Genomic DNA, 20,077 nt, shown 5'->3' with positions numbered 1-20,077 from the left:
ACTTGCCTGGCATGTGAAAGGCCCTGGGTTCAATCCCCAGCAAAGCTCTTTCTCCCCTTCAGCAAAACAGAAAATTGCTGGGAGAAGCAGCCAGCCCAGCCTATGCATGAACACCAGCCACCATCAGGACTCTCCCCTGTGTAGTCAGCAAAGAGTAGGAGAAGATAAAGCCTCCATGCTCATGCACCATCAGGACTCTCCAGGGTAACTAGCATGGGTGGGTAGAAGAAACAGCAAGCCTAGGACCTACAAACCTACTGGCCACCATTACAGCCAGGGACCTGAAGCCAATGTGAGCCAAGAGAACGAGCCAACCATGTCCTGGAGAAGCCGTGATTGTCTGGAGAAGTCCCCCCTGCACCCCACCACCTCCCTATGAACCTGGACTAGGAGAAACCCAAGTGCCTAACCCATCCCTTACACTGTGGACAGGTGGCCAACACAGGAAGTGCCTGGGACCCTACAACCCACTCATCTGAAGGAACCCAGGAAAATTTCAAGACAAAGGAACAAAGGCAATCTCTTGCCTTTAACCTAAACAGAACAAGTCCAGGAGACACGGACATAGAAGAAAGTGGAAGTGACACACCTGGAATGTCTGGAATGATGGCAACTGAAGTAAAGAAACCACTTTGTGAAGCTGTAAAAGAAATCAGATCATAAATAGTATCTCAGATAAAAGAAGAAATGACACACATAATAAAAGAAGACATAGATTTATTTTTAAAAGGTGCGTATTGAATGAACAACATAGAAAATTGGAATGCATGAAACAGACTCAAAGAGATATCCAGGAAATTCAAAACTCTATTGAAAGCTAGCATTACCGCTTAGAAGATAGACTTTCATACTTTGAAGACAGGATGGCCCCTAGCGATCATGGAAGGGAAGATCTCTTAAAAACAATAAGGAGCCATGAAATAAATATTGAATGCGGTGAGAAAATACAGAGAAAAAGAATTTAAGAGTGATATGTGTCAGTGAAAAAGCAGGAGTCAACACAAATGACATAAAGCGACTATTTATAGAAGTAATATTTAAGAACTTCCCAAACATACTGTAAGGACCTAATATACAGATAAATGAAGCATGTGGAACTCCAACTAGCCAAAACCAAAATAAATCAACACCTGGAATATAATAATCAGGATTCCAGAAATTCAATACAAGAACAGAATAATAAAGGCTCTTAGAGAAAAGAAGCAGATCACTTGTAAAGGAAAACCTATCAGAATCATGTCAGACTTTTCAACCCAAACCATCAACTCAAAAGAGCTTGGAATGAAATATTTTGAATCCAGAAAGAAAACAACTTCCAATCCAGATTGGTGTACTCAGCAAAACTATCTTTCAAAATTAATGGAAAAATAAAATGCTTTCATGATAAAGAACAACTGAAGGAATTTATGACCACCAAACCAACCTTACCAAGAGTACTGAAGTATATTCTAGAGAGAGAGAAAAATGACCATTCCAGGAACAATGGCAGAGTGTGATCACTGAGGGGGGCAGACAATTGAAGGAGAAAAGTAGGCACCCAATGTCAGGAAAAAAGCATGGAAGGGATGAGCCAGTATATGTTGGCCAAAGCCATTAATGTAGATGGCCTCAATTCACCAATAAATAGAAAAACAGGCAGAATGAATCACAAAACAAGATCAATCAATATGCGACATATAAGAAACATATTAACTCAAAAAGAAATTCATACACTGAAAGTCAAAGGACAGAAACAATGCTTCATGTGACAGGGAGCCAGATAAAAGCAGAGGTAACTTGCCCATTAATCACAGAATGGATAAGAAATATATGCCATTTTTATGCAGTTGAAATCTACTCAACTATAAAGAAGGGTAACCATAAGACTCTTGGAGGTAAATGGATATAACTTTGTGATCATGCTGTTGGTGAAATGTTTCAGATTCACATAGGTGAACATCATGTTGTCTCCCTATAAAAAGGAGTTATGGGGTCCAAAATACACAATAGATATTGTGACAGGAAAAGAGGAGGAAATGTCTAAAAAGGGAAGGTGGTAGCCATTGTTAATTCCCTATTAGCTTGTTTTAAAGTCCTGTATCATTTTCATTGTCTTGTTTTGAGTGGTTTTATTATGTTTTGTTTTGTTTATATTATTATATTTGATGGCATGGAAAGCTCTTTCAGAGATCACAAGATATAATATGGTGGCCATTATTGATTTCCTATTATCTTTTGAAGTCCTGTGTTGCTTTCAGCATTTCGTTTTGCTTGGCTCTATTCTGTTCTGTTTGATTTTATTATGGCTGATGACAGGGACAGCTATTTTGAAGATAACAAGAGGAGCTATGGTAGCGATCGCTGATTTCTTATCATCTTGTTTTGCTATCCTGTGTCACTTTCACCATTTTGTTGTGATTGGCTTTATTCTGTTTTATTTTGTTTGGTTTTATTCTCTTAAAAAAGAAAGAAAATTATCAGATGATTTAATTCAAATTGGAGGTCTCCTTCACAGTGAATATTTTTTCTAAAATCATTCCAGTGAGATATACAAGAATGTACAAAGATTTGCATTTCTTAAATGGCCAGCCATGTTGAACACTTTTTTCATGCATTTACTGGCTGTTTGTATTTATTCATCTGAAAAGTATCTATTCATTTCAAATGCCTCTTCTTTGATTTGGGAGTTTAACACCTTGGGAGTGTCTAATTTTTTTTTAGTTCTTTATGCATTTTGGATATTAGTCCTTTGTCTGAGGAGTAGCTGGCAAAATTTTTTCCTACTTTGTAGGTTGTCTCTTTACTCAAATGGTGGTTTCCTTTGCTGTACAAAACCTTTTAATTTGATGTGATTCCATTTGTTGTTATTTGGTATTACTTGCACAGCTGGGTTTTTTTTTTTTTTTTTTTTGTCTTCCAGCAAAAGACAGTTTCTGTTCTAATGTTTACATATTTGATCCATTTTGATTTTAGTTTAATTTAGTGTGTGGTGAGAAATCAGTCTTTATCCTGTGGATAACCACTTTCCCAGGATCCCTTGTAAAAGAAGCTGGCTTCCAGCAGAAGGATTTGGCCCCTTGGTCACAGATAATGTAGCTGGATTTGTGGATGGACTTGTTTCTGCGTCTTTCATTCGGTTCCATTGAGTCATGAGTCTGCTTTTTGCTTTGATGTCTGGTTTTCTATTTTGGTGTTTCTATCACTGTAACTTAGGTTTAACTTGAGGTCCAGAATCGTGACCCCCTGCCGTGCCCTTGTTGCTCATCTCCCTCCTGAAATCAACCAGTATCAAGTGCAGGCAAAGCCAGGGGGTGGGGGGGGGAATCCTTCTGCATGCTTAGTGGAAATGTCTACTAGTACAACCGCTATGAAACCAATATAGAGATTCCTAAAACAGCTAAAAATAGAAATTCTGTTTGACCTAGCTATTCCCCTTATGGGTATCATCCCAGAAGAATTAAAAGACATCATACCACAGTGATGTATGCATGGTCATATTTATAGCAGCACTATTTATAATAACTAAATTTTGTTTGTGGTCTGTATGTCCCAAACAGATGAATGGATAAAAAAAATGTATTTATATGTACAATGAAATAAGTCTGCTGCAAATACAGATAAACTTGAGTCATTTGTAGGGAAAAAGATGCATATTGAGAACATAATGTTAAATGAAATAAATCAGCCACCCAGTTTAAATATCATATAGTTTATCTTATGCAAAAACTCGATGTATAGATGTATAAATGTGACATAAAAGATAATAGGAAGAGAGAGAGAGAGAAAGAGAGAGAGAGAGAGAGAGAGAGAGAGAGAGAGAGAGAGATTGTAATACAACATGGACAAGGTATTTGAAAGTGTACCTTGATATAATACAGTTGTCTTATGTGTCTTATATATTTTTGACCTGTTAGTCTGGTTATCAATCTGTACATATGATAATTAATTTTGTAAGGATTTATAAGATAAATGAATCTGATGCTGGAAAAATAAAAAGAAGGTAAAGAGAAGGGGAAATAAAGAATTGAGATGTATTATGTACGTGTACTATTTTGCTACAATAAATGTAACAATTATGTGCTATAAATATGTACTAATAAAAATTAAAAATTTAAAAATAAAAAAGTACAATAGTAAAGGAAGAAATAAAACTTCATAATAATAACATGTACAATTTTTTAACACCACCCTTGACCATTTCATGTGTGAATGAGCATGAGCAGTGACTAAAATTAAATGGAAACTTCTACCAAATAATATATTTGTTGCTGAGAAGCAAAGACACCAACAATTGAATTGTATTTGAAATGAAGCTGAAACATCTCTTTGAAAGAATATGTTGGGAGTCATTGTAGAATTCAAGCAATTCCAAAAGTGTCCATAATCATGTTTGTAAACATGGTTTTTTAGGTAGACAATTTGATTAGATTTGAATATCAATACATCTACTTCATTGCTTCATTAATATTTACAACTTAAAGTCTAGATGTTCTAATTCTTAAGATAGAAATGTCAGTTACTAATATCTTTAAATTATCAACCTATTTTTAAAATATAAGTGCATCCAAAAGAAGTTAATCCAGCTCTTTTTATTATTATATTGATGACTGAATTTAAAATTTTATATATATCCTGAAGTTAATAAAAATGTTGTCCACTTAAATATTTAAATTGAAATTTTAATTTCTAGGAGGAATAAAATACATAACCCGATTTTCTTTTTAAAAAAACACCATATTGTGCCAGATGTGGTGTTGTATGCCTGTAATGTCAGAATTTGGGAGACTGAGGCAGGAGGATTGCTGGGAGTTTGAGACCAGCATGGGCTACATAGTGAGACCCTGTCTCACAACAGAAAATCAAAACAAACAAGAAAATAAAAAAGCCACATTATTATACCTTACAATAAAAAAACGAGGCCTAAATTATAGCTAAGATATTTTTGTTACCATTTTTTCAAGAACACAGGCCTGGAGCTGGGGATTTAGCTCAGCAGCATAAGCGAGCAGGCAGTTGTGAGTTCGACCCCTGGTTCCGATAAAAAGGAAAAAGACAAAAAAAAAAAAAAAAAAAACAAAACACACACACACACACACACACAGGCCTGAGTAACACAGTGCCACAGCGCCACCTGCGGCACCTCTCCGGGCAACAATTGTTTCCCTGGGCAGTGAATTTCACATAAACAGGAACTGGAAGGCATGGAGAGGGAGTCCTAGTGACATCAGGTTTAATTCATAATTTGTGACTCTAAATTCTTTTTATCAGTGTGTTATCTCTTGGCGTTGTAGTTCTTACCTATTTGAAATTCTTAACTATTTTCTAAAACATCTATAAAATTGATCATTATTAAAAACATGATTTCAAGTTGTCCAATTTTATGAGCAGGATTATAACAATATTTTCTCACCTCTAACATAACTTACAGTTTTTTTGTTTTTTGCATAATGAATGCAATGTGAACCCAATTCAAGGTCTTTTTAAAAAATCAAACAGTATTACATATTATATATGTATATTATATATCAAGATATTTATATTTGGACTTCTCATAATTACTATTTTACCTTGCTTATGAGGTGACTCATGAAATGACCGGCGCAGCTCCAACGAAACAGGAGACAGGAGACGCTTTTGTGGACGACAGTTAACTGCTAGTTTATTTACGCGGGCTCTGGTTTATATATTTGGCCGTGACCAATCACAGGCTGCCACGAGGAAGCAGGGCGGGAATGGGATGCAGGCTCTGGCTACTATATCCAGCTGTGGCCAATCAGGAGTTGCCACAGAGTACGGAGTGAGCGCGGGTTGCGCACGGGTTGGCTAATTTAAAGAGGGAAGTAGCGCATTGCGGAAGCTGGCGTGGTCCTTAGTCCCGGCTGGGGTATGGTATGTTGAGCGCCTGCGCCCAACATCTCCCCCTTTCTTTATAACTGATGCAGGGTCTCCAGAGGTTGGTGCCCCTCGTGAGGCGTCATGCTGCGCAGTCATGACAATGCCTCACTACTCGTTGGTGCTCTTTTGGAGGGGGCGGGAGTATTGTTTTATGAGCCCAACCCGCATGCTCACCAACATGGGGACCGGGGTGTCTCCTGGCCAAGGACGACACCCCCTGCGATGCTTTTCTCCACACCTGTGTCACAGCATGGCGAGGCATGCTGCCGGGCTTTGACCAGATTCCATGATCAGCAATGCTTGTTTGATATTTTGTCCCTATTCCTTTGTCTGCGAATCCGACAGAGCAGAAGTAGACTGCCGAATGCGGCAAGTGTAGTTATGGTAGCCAGAGCCCCTGTTCCTGCCCATTCCTTTATGAAAGCCAATTGGAGAGTTGGCCCGAGCTGGATCACAGGAAACTCGTCTGAGTCCGCCATAACTGGAACCGGTGCGAACTGGAGTACCTGCATAACAACAGCTGAAAGTGCACTGTTATCCCAACATTGTAACATATAACAGGTTGTGGTGGAGCAATTTAGAAAAGTCATATTTGTGGTGTTTACGGTGGCCAGGGAGAATCCCCATAATATCTCCTGGGAGTATCCATCCAGGGGGTCACAAGCGGTAAACTGGAGGACCCTTGCCCAGATAAGGGTGTAGAAGGATCTCCGGGGCCTCCGAGCTGGCGCGCCCTTACTCACAGCGGGCTCGACTTGGGCCCCCTGCAAGATGCGGGTTGGGAGGTAGAGCTGCAGGTCTTATACGGGGTGGCCCTGGGATCCCATACTCGCTTTTATTGACCCATTTACTCTGAGAAATTCTGCGTTGCAGCTCATTTATGGCCTCAGAGTAGGGCCCTCTCGACTGCGTGTGTGTGACTTCCCCTCTTTTGGTGGTGTCTGCATCCGCCATTTTGTATACTTCTCCTTCCTCCCCCTCATTATCTGACGAGTCCTCTGTTTCTGGGTTGGGTGGGGTTACCTCGCCTGCGGCACTGGACTCGCGAGATTGCTCGAGGGAGGATTCTGCCTGATGGTAATCAAGCGCCATGGCGCCAGCCCTTATATGGTCACGACAAGAGGTGTCTGCAAGGCAGCTTCTCACCACTGTCCAAAGGGGTCTGACTCCTGGCTCCAGGAGGCCATTTTCTGCTGCAAAGTCAAGATCTCTCCCTAATTTATCCCAGCTGGGGATGGTAACGGACCCCGTGGGACCAAACCAAGGTGCTACCTTATCGACCTGATCGAGGAAGTTTTGAATTTGTTCTCGTTTCATTTGTAATCCCTTTTCTCTCAGTAAGTCGCTTAAAGCGACCGACAGCGGCTGAGTAGCAGTGTTGCCCATGTTAACCGGAATTTCAAGAGTTTGTTTTTATTTTTATTTACTTTTTTTTTCTTTTTCCCTTTTTTTTTTTTTTTTTTAAACAGGGACAGCTTAGTCCCCGCGCCCCTTTACGGCGCCCCCAAAACCGGCCTCTTTACGGCACCGGGAACTCTCTTTACGAGTTCCTGACCCTTGCGACACGTCCGCCCAAGGTTGCCCGATAGCCCCCGCCATCCGGCCCGCAGCCCCCGCTGCCTGTTGCGTAGCCCCCGCCACCAACGTTGAGCAGTTTAACCTGTCAGCCCTCGCCCGCCAAGTAGCCCCCGCTATTGGCGCTTGACGATTTTACCTGTTGACGTCTCTGTTCCGTCGGAGAGAGAGGTTCGTTCCCCGTACTGTTGGAGAGAGGGTCTCAGCGTTCCGGGCTCCCCATACGGGCCACCAGTTGACCGGCGCAGCTCCAACGAAACAGGAGACAGGAGACGCTTTTGTGGACGACAGTTAACTGCTAGTTTATTTACGCGGGCTCTGGTTTATATATTTGGCCGTGACCAATCACAGGCTGCCACGAGGAAGCAGGGCGGGAATGGGATGCAGGCTCTGGCTACTATATCCAGCTGTGGCCAATCAGGAGTTGCCACAGAGTACGGAGTGAGCGCGGGTTGCGCACGGGTTGGCTAATTTAAAGAGGGACGTAGCGCATTGCGGAAGCTGGCGTGGTCCTTAGTCCCGGCTGGGGTATGGTATATTGAGCGCCTGTGCCCAACAATGAAACATCAATTTTTGAAAGGGATTGGTAAGATTTTTTTTTTGAACTTGCATTTGAATCCTGAGTCAGCTTTTACCAACAAGTTACAGACTTCTTTGAATCTGCCTTGCTGGAATATTTTGAGAACCAAAAGCGAAGAAACACAGTAGAGATCCAACAAATAGTATTTACCCTCCAATATCCAGATGTTTAATTGTCAGAAAAAAATAATAGAGCATAAAATACTGTAGAGCATTTCATGCCACTACATCAGAGTACCCAGCAGATTGGGTAATTTATAATGAGGAGGGATTCACCAGCTCGGGATTCTGAAGAGTGACGAATCTATCATGGCAGTATCAGCATCTAATGAAGGCCTTCTTGCTTTGTGATAGCATGGCACAGGGCACCTAAGGGGTGAGAGAGAGAAATGCCCTCTTTGATAATGAACCCACTCCCATGATAATAGCACTGATCCATTCAGGAGGCAGCTCTCTCACGCCCCAGTCACCTACTCCAAGCCCCAGCCCTCACCACTGTCATAATGGCCAGTAAGTTTCCAACATATGAACCGTAGGAGAAACATTCAAATAATAAACATAGGCAAATGTTCCTTATTTTAGGGAAAAGTAATTAAACCCTTTAAAATGTAAACCAGTGATTCTCAAAATTTATACCAAGTACCTCAGTACTTGTAGGAAATTCAAACACAGATGCCTACTCAAGACCTACCAAATCAGAAACTTTAGGGGTGTTGCCCTTAAATTTGTTTTATAGCAAACCCTTCCATAAATTCTAATTCAGGCTAACGCTTAAGAACTACTCTTATGAAGGTACCCTCAGCTTCTTTGAATTCTAACCAATGATGTGCTTCCTGTCAGCCATTCTTTTACACAATTTGCATCTAAAGAGAGACCCACATAAACTTCGTACAACAGTGTTTCACAAAGTCATATCCACAGGATACTTAAGTTAGAATCACAGGCAGTTGGTTTTTTAAATGTAGATTCCTGGCCCTCTGTCAGACCACAGATTTGTAATCTCTGGTGTAGTTCCTGAGGTATGCATTTTACAGGATTTTCTGAGTGATTTGCACATTCACAAAATGATGAACTGCTGTGATACAACGAACAGCATTACCAGTAGCCGAATTGCCTGGAAAACATAGTGAGAAAAAGAATGACTTTTATTCCACTTTTTAGGAAGTTCTTTAACCTACCATCAACCATAGTGGTCTTCTAAAAGGCAGTTAACCCGTCTTCTGTTGGCAGTGAGATCCCTGGGACTCGATCTTTATTGGAGATCGTGAAGAGGACCAGCAGTGCTGGGCACACAGACTCTAAATTCCATGCAAGCAGTGTGTGAAACCAGAGAGAGAAATCCAAACCCCTTAAAGTAACCTTTTCCCCTCTAACCTGCTACTCTTGTCCTACATCGAATGATTTTATTGTCCTACCGTGACTCCCTTGTTTCTATTTTTATGTTCATGTAGAGAAACACGAGGAGTCAGTTACTGTGGGAAGCCCAGATTCTCATACTATTAGTGAGGGGCAAAAATCTTCAGGAACTTCCAAAACAACAAGGAAAGGCAATGAAAAGTCTTCTGAGAAAGAAAAGGCAGCCCAAGAAAAGCAAGCGTCGCGCATTGAGCCTCAGGTGGGTGTGACGCGCTCCTATGGGAATCACTTAATGCATTTAGGTTCCCTGGGTCCCTGCTTGCCCATTTCTTCTGAGGACTAAATTGTGAAACGTCTATCTCCCTTGGGGGGATCCTTGAACACTTTGCCAAGCTCCCTTACCCAGTTTAGTACCAAAAAGCATTAACTGAATGGTTAGTATTCAGAAAACTGTTCTTGGAATTTGTGATTTTAAAATTAATATGTTACAGTCCCTACCCTCAAAGTACTCTCATTGTAACAGAGTTTTAATATCAGAGATTGTATTACAGTGATGGGAAGGGCAGTCACCTACTGTGAACTTTTGGGAAGAAGTGAGCCCAGAATTGAGTCAGTGAGCAAAGATATGCTGAGGCAAAATCAACTGATTTTTTTTTTAGATGTGAGGCTAGAAGGGTAAGTGAGAGATGGAGGAAAGCTTTCAAAGCCCATTCGAGGGCTGGGGCTCCATCTCCGGTCCTGAGAGCCTAGCTTTAAATAACTTTAGGTCAGGTCAGATCATTGCTGTGATGAAGGATCAGGAACAGGGTAAAACAAATCCAATGATACTTAAATTCAAGTTACTAAAAAAGACAGCCCTTAGACAAAACTCTTGTGAGGATGACGGTCTACCCATCACCTGAGATCACTGCCACCTGTGATCAGCAGAACTGGAAATGGGATTTGAGAAGTGTATCGACATGATCAGATTTACATTTCAGCTTCCCCGTGGATTCAAACAAGACTAGACATAGAGAGGGGGAAGCCGTCCAAGATAGTGCTCTGGTGGCCCAACCAAAAAATGGGTCAGTAACAGGTCAGAAGGAAGGAAGGAGAGCCTAGATAAACAGCTAAACAACAACAACACCACCAACAAAAGCAGGTGGAATTTAAAGAACAAGAAAAATCTAAGCGTATCTGCTGGGTTCCCAGCAAGAATAATTAAGTCAGATTTTAGTATCACTGTAATATGGACAGTCACCAAGGAAAATTAGTAAGCAAGTGGGGGAGCTATCTCAGACTCTGAGAAAGGAAAACCCTGTCCATTCGCAGGGCTTGGCCTTTGAGAGCGTCATGGAGTAAACAAGCTTAACTTTATCCACAGATTTGTGTAAGACCCTTGGCTTTCCTTAGTGCCTCCATAGTGTCTCCTTCCTCCATCAAAACTTGAACCTGGAAAAGTCTCTGATACACTTGTTTACCAGGCCATTTGGAAGTTGATGAACACAAATTCATTATGTTTTAAAAATGAGAACTGAAAGAGTTTCCAATTTTGGAGATCAGTTCTCATAGAATACCAGGGGAATATTGAAGAAAGGAAGGAAATTTTGGTAACACTGAAACCAAACCACAAAAACTTTTTTGAGTGGCTGCAGTGATCGGGCATTCATTTGCCCACTACATTATGTGACACAGGTGACTGACATAGCCCTACCTTTGCACAGTGTTATGCATCCACATCAGTTTTGTTACTCTAATCGGTGATTCCTGGAAGGTCTCACTTACAAGGCTAATTATATGCCAGTTCCTTGTGAAAAACCTACTCTCCATTATGGAGATGGTCTGAAATTATAGAGTGGGAGAATAAAAACTGAAGAAAAGCAAATAATCCTCAGGGACTTGTGGGATACAAAAACACATGGCAACATGTACAGTGGGACTCCAGGAGAAGAGAGCGGAGGGGAGGAGGAGAGGGGAGGGGAAGGGAGGGGAGGGGAGAGGAGAGGAGTGGAGAGGAGAGGAGAGGAGAGGAGAGGAGAGGGGAGGGGAGGGAAGGGGAAGGGAGGGGAGGAGAGGAGAGGAGAGGAGAGGAGAGGGGAGGGGAAGGGAGGGGAAGGGAGGGGAGGAGAGGGGAGGAGAGGAGAGGAGAGGGGAGAGGAAGAGGTGGGGAAAAAGAAAGAGGAGGAAGAGAGTGAGTTATTTGATGGGTTAAAACCTCTCTTGGCCACTTGATTGACATCAATGATCCTCACATATGTAGAAATGATTAATGCTATATCAACTGCTTCTAATCTATGTTCTACACAAAAGATCCTATGAGACATTATTTTAGTCAACTTTTTGCCACTATAACTAAATCCATGACTTCTTGCCTGATGGCAGCCAGGAAGGGGCTAGTGAGCTGATAGATATACCCCTCTAAGGGTTAATCTATAAGTGGATCAATAGGATTATCATTACTGGATTCATCCATTAATTCATCGTTGAGGTCAGTGCCCTCATGATCCAGTTACTGCTCTAGACTTCAACACTGTGCATTGCTGGGTGAAGATCAAACCCTGAAATACATCAGTCTTTGTGGGACATTTCACATTGCAACCAAATTAGACACTAAGTTCCTCTTCACTTGCATAATGAATACATAGCAAGCATGCACACTCTGTGGTCTGGAAGATCATATAAATGAATTATAAGCTGCATATGTTCGTGCCCAACTGCATCTCAGTAAATGTCTACCTGGGCAAGTATCCACACCGTGGGTTATATCAGTACATCATTTCTGTTTAATGTTGAATAGTACTCAATTTTATGAATCTTATAATTAGGTGTTAGACATTTATGCTGTTTGCTTTGCTATTGTTGTCATGAGAAGGCTGCAGTGTACATTCTTGTACAAACCTTATGCTTTCCTTTTTCTTGGTTAAAATTTATTAGTGAAATTATGGACCAGCGGGCAAAACCTAGGCCAGTTTGCAAGGAAGAAATCATTTTGACCCCAAAGTTTGTAATTTATCTTATCAGACGTCGACTGTTCACCCTCAACAAGAAGACCCAAACAAACCCTACTGGATTTTGAGGTTGTTCTCTGAACACAGTGAATCAGAATTCTTTGAAGTAAAAAAAGATACAGAACGAGCAGATGAAATCCGAGCCATGAAGGAAGCCTGGGAGAAGAATGAACCGGGAAGAGCAGTCAAGGTACACTGGTGACATGCTGTCATCGTTGATTTTTTTATTGTTAGACACGGTCTAAGGAAGAGCCATCTTGGTGAAACCACATAACCATTCCTTTAGAAGAATGGTGTCCTAAATTTTATTGGATATTGATTTACTAAATGTTAAAACCAATTTTAGGCACATTTTAAATATTATCTTCATTCCCAAAGGACTTTTAACGGTAAAGTACAGAATGGTGGCACTTACAGGCCCAAATTATGAGTTTCTTTATTCACATGACCAGGGCTGTATCTTCCGCTACCCTTGATATCCTCAAGTAAGCAGCACAGAAATGTGGAAAGTGTTAATCTACAGTGCTTTCAGATAGCTAAAAGGCATGTGCTGCCCCCTGGTGGCACATTCACACTTCGTCTTTTTCCCCTGTATTTGATGTAAAGATCTTGCCATAGTGAAACTTGTTATTACCCTGTTTCGTGTTCTCACTCAGGATAATTGAGGCAGATGAAAAAGATTCAGAAACAGCTCGATCAAAGATAGCAAGGCCAGCAGATTAGTTTTAAGACTGCTTTTCATTTGTTTTCAAAAACATAACTGTCAAAATCATCCATGGCTCAGAATTTGAGTTTATTAATGATTAAGAGCTAGGCTGTCTCCAGGGTCCTGTTTACACTTTTCTGGTTTTTGTTGTGTGCTGTTCACTTGTATTGGTTGGTGAGTTCCAAATACCTAGTGATGTTTGTCCTCCAGGCATCTCAGGCTCGGCTGCGGTACCTCAGCCGGTTATTTAAGAAACCATTTGATGTCCCCGAAAGTGTGACTGTGAGCGAAACCCCCGCTAAGCCCAAAGAAGAAGGTGAGTGGACCCACTTACCCACCCTCCCCACCCGTAGGCACACTGCGGGTACCCGTCACCTCTCAGAAGTAGTCAGCGGGCCATGCTTGGTGCCCAGGAAGCGCTTCCGATCTCTAGTCTTCAGGATTGTGAAAATTCATGGTTTCAGATCAGCAGTTTCTCAAAGGATCTGCACGTATTTCCTCATTTATTCCTACCTCCTCTTCCCCGCAATGGGTACGATTTCTCCTTTTGGGAAAAGATGAAGCCTGAGATGAGAGTGCGCCTTAGTTAGAAGGTGGCAGTGTGGAACTCGAAGGCAGGCATATTACTCTAAATGTGTTACCTTTTAATATCGTTAATAACAATAAATAAGAATCATACCACATTAACTATATTTATTAAGTGACTGCCTTGGGCCCTGTAGTCTGGATTAATTTAACTACAGCTAGCCTCACTCTGGGACCTCTTACAGATACCAGGATCCCCAAGTCTCATATAAAATGATACAGCATTTGTGTGTAATGTGTGCAAACTCTGCTGTACTTTAAACCATCTGTATTTAGTATACTTAATGTAACATAAGTAAAAAATTAGTAAGTTTTATTCCATATTACTTAAGAATTAATATAAAGAAAAAACTATATGTTCAGCACAGACACGAGCATGATAGTACAGACTACATAGTACAGGCAACATAGCATTTCCTTCATTGATTGCTTTTGATCCATAGTTGGTTGAATCTCATGGGTGCAGAACTTGCACATAAGGACCAACCCATGTCAATCTACTGAGATACATGACATTATTTCCAATTCAGCAATAAGGACATAGTCCCAGAGAGCATCAGCAGTGTTTCTGTTCCCAACCAGCACGTGGATGCGGCCTTCATGAGCCCGGTGTCTCTTCCTACCACTGTGCGGCTTCACCTGTCACTCCCAGGGCTCCTAAAGGGGCTGAAGGGATTCACATCAAAGATCATGCTGCTCCCTGTTTGTATCCTTCACATACAACGCAACAGTTCTTGCAGAAATAATGTCCCTTAACTTTTTATATGAATAGTGAATGTCACCCTATTCCTCTTACCCTGAAAGGAGAGCACATAAAATGTTTTTGTTTATTGTCTCACTTGCACTCACTTTCCCTTAAGGCACACATTACTATTTCCATTTAGGTAAGAGACCTTACTTTTCCTGTTTCATACATCTAGAAAGTGACAAAATTGGGATTTGAAATATTTCTGACTCCTAAAATATCCTCTAATGATTAAAATCCAGTTTAATATTAGGAAAAAGACAATAAATGGAACCCAGTTTTTAAGCTTTAGAATATAGGTTTATAGCCTGACTTTATCATCAGATAAACGTGTAGTCAAGGTATGTGTCTTAACTGCATAGCTTGACTGATGTTTGTGTATCTACATACTCAGGAAGCATCATTCAGATTAACACATAAAACACTTACCCAGTCCCAGAAGGCCTCCTCATCCTCCCAGCCATTTCTTCCCTCAAGGAAGCCAGCAATATCTGACATCTGCCACCAACAATTAACTGCCTGTTTGAACCACTTCTGCTTAGATCCAGAATATGTCCTCTGTATGTTTTCTCTTGCGTCAAGTATAGTAAATTGCATTTTTACGAGAAATTTGTCTGTTTTATTTTAAGCTAAAATTATTAAATAATTATTATATCGCCCCCTTTTTTCTTGAACAGTCTTGCTTTAGGGTTGCATTGATTTTAATAATATTTTTAAAGAACCAAATTGGTACCACTGGATATCTCTGTTTTAACATCTCTCCATGGTTTTAAGCACCACCTTATTATTCTTTTTATATAAAGCAGACTACAGTAAATTAAATCATCTGCATTTAAGAAATAGGGGAATAATGTCTACTTTATGTAGAAGGTATAGTGAATTTTACATGATGACTAGAATTGCCCAAGGAAGAACTCTTTCCCTCTGCACTTTTTAAAAATGCTTGTACACAAGGCACTCCTCTCAGACAGAAGTGCTCATCTGTGCCCAGGGATCAGCACGGGGTGGGGAGAGGGTGGCTTTTCTTCCTCGGTTCACCTTCACAGCAGTCCCCCAACTGCAAAGATCCCATTTCCCTTTATATTATCTTAGCTCCCCAAAGCCTCTGTTTTTAAGTGAAGTTTTGATATACTGAAATAGCTTCCAGGCACACCACCCATCAGGGATGCTCATGTCATTTTGGGAGGTATCAGTGACTGCTTTTGCTGGTGCTGTGGTTAAAGGTTGAAAAGCTTCCGGGTCATAGCTCCAGACGTTCAAGCAGGCCTCGTTACCTTTTGCACTTGATTTGGTAGAATGCAAGCTTTTTCAATAATGCACATATCAAGTTAATTGCCTGAAATTAATTAACCATTGGTGATTATTTTTTTGAAAATCTAGTTCTTTATTTTAAGCAGGGCCACACCCACGAGCCTCATCACTTTTGAAAACATCTCCACGACTCATTCGAAAAGCACTGGAATTTACAGACTTAAATCAATATGTACGGTAAGTTTTAGTCGACATGATTAATGAAGACATCTGTATTCATGGAGTTTTGGATATACTGCCAATGAGCAGTTGCTAAGCAACTGAAACTTTTGAAATTACATGCTTAATATATCTTCTGGGTATCTAAATTTTTAGAAATTCATGATTTACATCTCAAATTTGACAAATGTTTTGTTAAATCAATAAAAAAAATTAAAATTTTTTTGAAAAACTTAATTTGAAGTCTGATTACAGTAAGCTAAGCTTCCAAAAATCCCATCATACCAGCTGCCCTTCCTTGGTGGTATTACATTTTCCTAAGAATGAGGCGACAGGATTGATAGTTACTCATGTATATTTATGAGTTTGAAAACATTGTCAAAATTGCTTAACCACATAAATTCCCAAGAAAAACCTACAACATGTTCTGAGTTTTGAACATCAGTTTTACAACCACCTCATCAAGTGATGTACCCAAATTTCTTGATATTTTCCAAATTTTTTTCCTAAAACACCAGTGATTCAGTAAATGGAATGCAGCTTACTTAAAACTAACAGTTTATTTTTTCTGCCCCTAATGCTCTCTTGGCGCAGTTTTATATTACTTTTGATTTTTGAAGTTTATTCCCAACTTCCCAAGCGATTTCTATATTTCTTTTGATGATTTTGTATTAAGGAAAACAAAGGATGAAGCCCTGCTGCAAACAGATGATCTGAAGCAGCAGCAAGCGATGCAGAAGGCAGAAGAAATTTATCAGTTTCAGCAGTACAGGCACAGTATCCTTAGCTCCAGAGAGACTGATAGGAAAGAACAGTTTAATGAGGTCCTGAACAAGTACGCACAAATGCAGGTGAGTTTAACGGTTTTTTTTTTTTTTTTTGTCTTTTTCTTTTTTTATCGGTACCAGGGATCAAACTCACGACCACACACTTGCAAGGCAGGCGCTTATGCCCCTGAGCTAAATACCCAGCCCCAACAGGTGAGTTTGAAACTACATACGTGATCACAGTTGGCGAATTCTTTTGTAATGTGAAGAAGTAGTCAAAGTCATATGACAACTGGATGGAGAGAAGCCCTTAAAACATTTGGTTCTACAATTCATAACTTCCTGGAAAAGACAGCCAGTGGCTTGTGTACGTCTTATTTATCATTTGCTCTCTAAAACATCACATTGGAAGTCTTCAAACATGAGAAAATGAGAGAGATGACAACAAAGCTGTTTATGAACTTGGCAGATAAGTAGCAGACTTGGTTGGGACAACAGATCGTATACTGGCCTATGGAAAGCTTAAGTGTCAGCTCAGTTTGCTCTACAGAATCCTTCCAGAGTTCCCAGCAGGTGGTGGCATCATATATGTGAGAAGGTGAGAGTAGAATGGGAGGAAGATGAAATAATTAGGTTTTATTAACTAATTAAAAAAATTAATATCTGGAATCACCGACTTTTTGCAGCCAGGTGACTGTTTCCCACTTTAGCAGAAGAATAAAGGTGTTTCATTTATAAATGTCTCCACTCTCCAAAAGGATTTCTGTACTGTGAAAACCAAGCTTAATTAAAAATGAGAGTATTGGGCTGGGGATTTAGCTCAGCGTCATAAGGGTCTGCCTGGCAAGTACGAGGTTGTGAGTTCAATCCCTGACACCGAGAGAGAGAGAGAGAGAGAGAGAGAGAGAGAGAGAGAGAAAGAGAGAGAGAATTACCTGATCCCAGAAATGAGAAAATTCAATAAAGGTATACACGTGACTTTCCACAGTGGAGGATGAGGGTTTATTTATTTCATTCCCCTAAAGCTTATCTCCCCCATTCTATCACACACACTAAAGGCTACAGGACGATCTGAATGTTTAAGCCATGGACAACACTGGGTTTTCCTTTTTCATTTCCAGTATTTGCCTCCTTGAATAATAGCAAATTGAGTATCTCTTCTTGTTTGTCCAGTTGTTTTCAAACTGAACCTCTCCAAATAAAAATTCTAGTTCTTGTGTTCGCTGTCAGCTCAGCAAACACATAAACACCACTAATGTTCTTCACCTCAGTAAACGGCAATTGCTGTCTTGCAGTGGTGCAGAACAGAAACGGAGACATTCTCGATGCACTCTTCATGCCTAAACTATTATCAAAGCCTCTCGACTCTATCTTGAGAATAACTGAAATTCAGCCGTTTCTAACAATGTCTGTTCCCTCGCGCCGACCCTGTTGGCAACCATCAGGGTCCTCCATTGATATTGCTACAAGCCCCTCAGTGATCTTCCCATTTCCAATGTTGCCTGTCTGTGATGTGTGTTCCCCTAGCAACCAAAACACCAATCAGAGTAAACTGTATTAATCCTTGGTAACAGGAATCCCATTGTCACAGTGGCTTAATACAGGATTTGGCAAACTCACTTTGTATAAAATACTAGAAAGGAATTGTTTTTGTCTTTGTAGGTCAAAATGAGATCTTATAGGCCATATGTTGCAACCATTCAGCTTTGCCATTATTAACTCAAAATAAGATGATACTTAAATGAGTAAGTTTATATGTAGGTAAATAAAACCTAATTTAGAAAAATAGTAAGTCAGATATGACTGATAGGCTTTAGTTTACCATTCCTTGGCTTAAAACAATAAAAGAGCATTTTTCATTTTAGTTACATATCCAGTACAATCAGTAAAGGGTCCTTTTTGTTACAGTTATTCAGACACCTTAACAGGAAATTCTGTATAGAAAATTAATAAAGATACTGCTTTTTTTTTTTTTTCTTTGAGGCCATAAACCTTTGTCAGTGGAACTGATTTGCTTGAGGTTTTGTTTTGGAACTAGGACTCCTTAGATGAAGCCCGACAGAAAATCTTGGACATTCGAGAAGAGTACAGACGGAAGGTGCTAGAAGCCCAGCGCCTAAAGTTGGAGGCACAAACGGCTCAGGAGTCAGAGGCAGAAAAGAAAGAGACAGAAAAGAAGGCCCCAGTTCCTGCCACCCAGAAAAGAAAGAAAAAGTAACCAGTACTACTTGTCAGTTGAAGAAAACACTGACTATGAAGCCAAGTGAAAATAGACATTTTCATTATTTTAGAAATAGTTTCTACATTTTAACATTAGTTTTTTGCATATAGTTAGCCTCTGTAGCCATTAGGGTTTAAAATGGTCTGATTTCAATAATAGCAAACATTTAGGTTGTGTGATATTCTGAATTACTTCCAGTTTTAATTGTTAGTAAACCAAGATCATCAATGAGCCAGCTGGCTTGTTTTTGAAAAATTGAACAACATGCAAAATAGTTGTTGACCTTAAAAGAAATTTTGTTTCAAATTATAAGACTTTAAATATTAATAAATATGCCTTGGAACTGTGTTATTGTTACAGAAGCTGCACTTCAATAAAGCTCTTTCATTGGCAAAGCCTTCTCTGGTTCCACTCAGTGTAGTGTTAAGATTCCAAAGCCTAACAAGTATTGTAAGCCACACCCAGAATATGTAACCCCAATGTGTCCCTCTTCACGCCTGCCAGCACCATATTTTCTGTACCAGAGAGAACAAGTTCTTTTACATCAATACTAAGGCAGTACCCTGAATAAAGTAACTAAGGCAAGGACAGAGAACTGGCTTTCTCCAGAAGCACATTAGCAGTGTGTGGCCTTCTCGGATGACAAGGATTATAGTGTTTTCTTTTTTTTAAAAGTGAGTACCTCATTTTGGAAGATGAGTTTAGTTTTTTTTTTTCTTACATGAATTTTTAATACTAAAGATGATATTTTTTTTTTTTTGTCTTTTTTTGAGACAGGGTCTCGGTATGCAGTTCAGGCTGGCCTTGAGCTCACTTTGTAGCCCAGGCTGGTCTCGAACTCACAAAGATCCTCCCACCTCAGCCTCCCGAGTGCTGGGATTACAGGCGTGAGCCACCACGCCCGACTTTTCTAAAGATGATTTAACACACACAGAGACAACTAATTTTTGATGTGGGTACCAAGAATAAACAATGGGGGAAGGAAAGTCTCTTTAATAAATGATGTTCAGAAAGTTGAATACTCATATTCAGAAGAATGAAATAGGACTATTGTCACATACCACACACAGCAATTAATACAAAATGAGGTGTATATAGTAAGGTACACACTGGCTATTACTATATCTGTCCCCAAATTGCACATTTTTCTTGATTTCATTTGTTAAAGCAAGTCACATGGTCACAGATCTGAACGCATACAATTTCTAGAAA

The 20,077-nt window shown here is 40.2% G+C and overlaps 1 protein-coding gene across 8 annotated transcripts in view; it reads left to right on the top strand.

Annotated features, from left to right (window-relative positions):
* The window catches only part of Adgb (androglobin), a 119,172-nt gene extending 99,909 nt beyond the window's left edge, over positions 1-19,263 (top strand). For 4 of the 8 annotated variants that reach the window (XM_063233039.1, XM_063233038.1, XM_063233036.1 and 1 more), the window contains 6 exons: positions 9,480-9,643; positions 12,385-12,561; positions 13,288-13,393; positions 15,802-15,895; positions 16,554-16,728; positions 18,683-19,263. In XM_063233039.1, the coding sequence (XP_063089109.1) occupies positions 9,480-9,643; positions 12,385-12,561; positions 13,288-13,393; positions 15,802-15,895; positions 16,554-16,728; positions 18,683-18,862 (896 nt within the window). In that variant the 3' untranslated portion in view covers positions 18,863-19,263. Of the gene's footprint in view, positions 1-9,479; positions 9,644-12,384; positions 12,562-13,287; positions 13,394-15,801; positions 15,896-16,553; positions 16,729-16,785; positions 16,858-18,682 lie in introns of those variants that run through there. The other 4 variants (XM_063233037.1, XM_063233040.1, XM_063233041.1 and 1 more) reach the window with 4 other exon arrangements.
* Positions 19,264-20,077: the final 814 nt, after the last annotated feature.

The sequence above is a fragment of the Cavia porcellus genome, unplaced genomic scaffold (genome assembly GCF_034190915.1).
Source record: "Cavia porcellus strain 051 isolate PalLab524CR breed Dunkin Hartley unplaced genomic scaffold, mCavPor4.1 scaffold_22, whole genome shotgun sequence".
In the NCBI taxonomy this organism is placed as follows: domain Eukaryota; kingdom Metazoa; phylum Chordata; class Mammalia; order Rodentia; family Caviidae; genus Cavia; species Cavia porcellus.
This window is presented reverse-complemented; position numbering and strand designations above follow the sequence as displayed.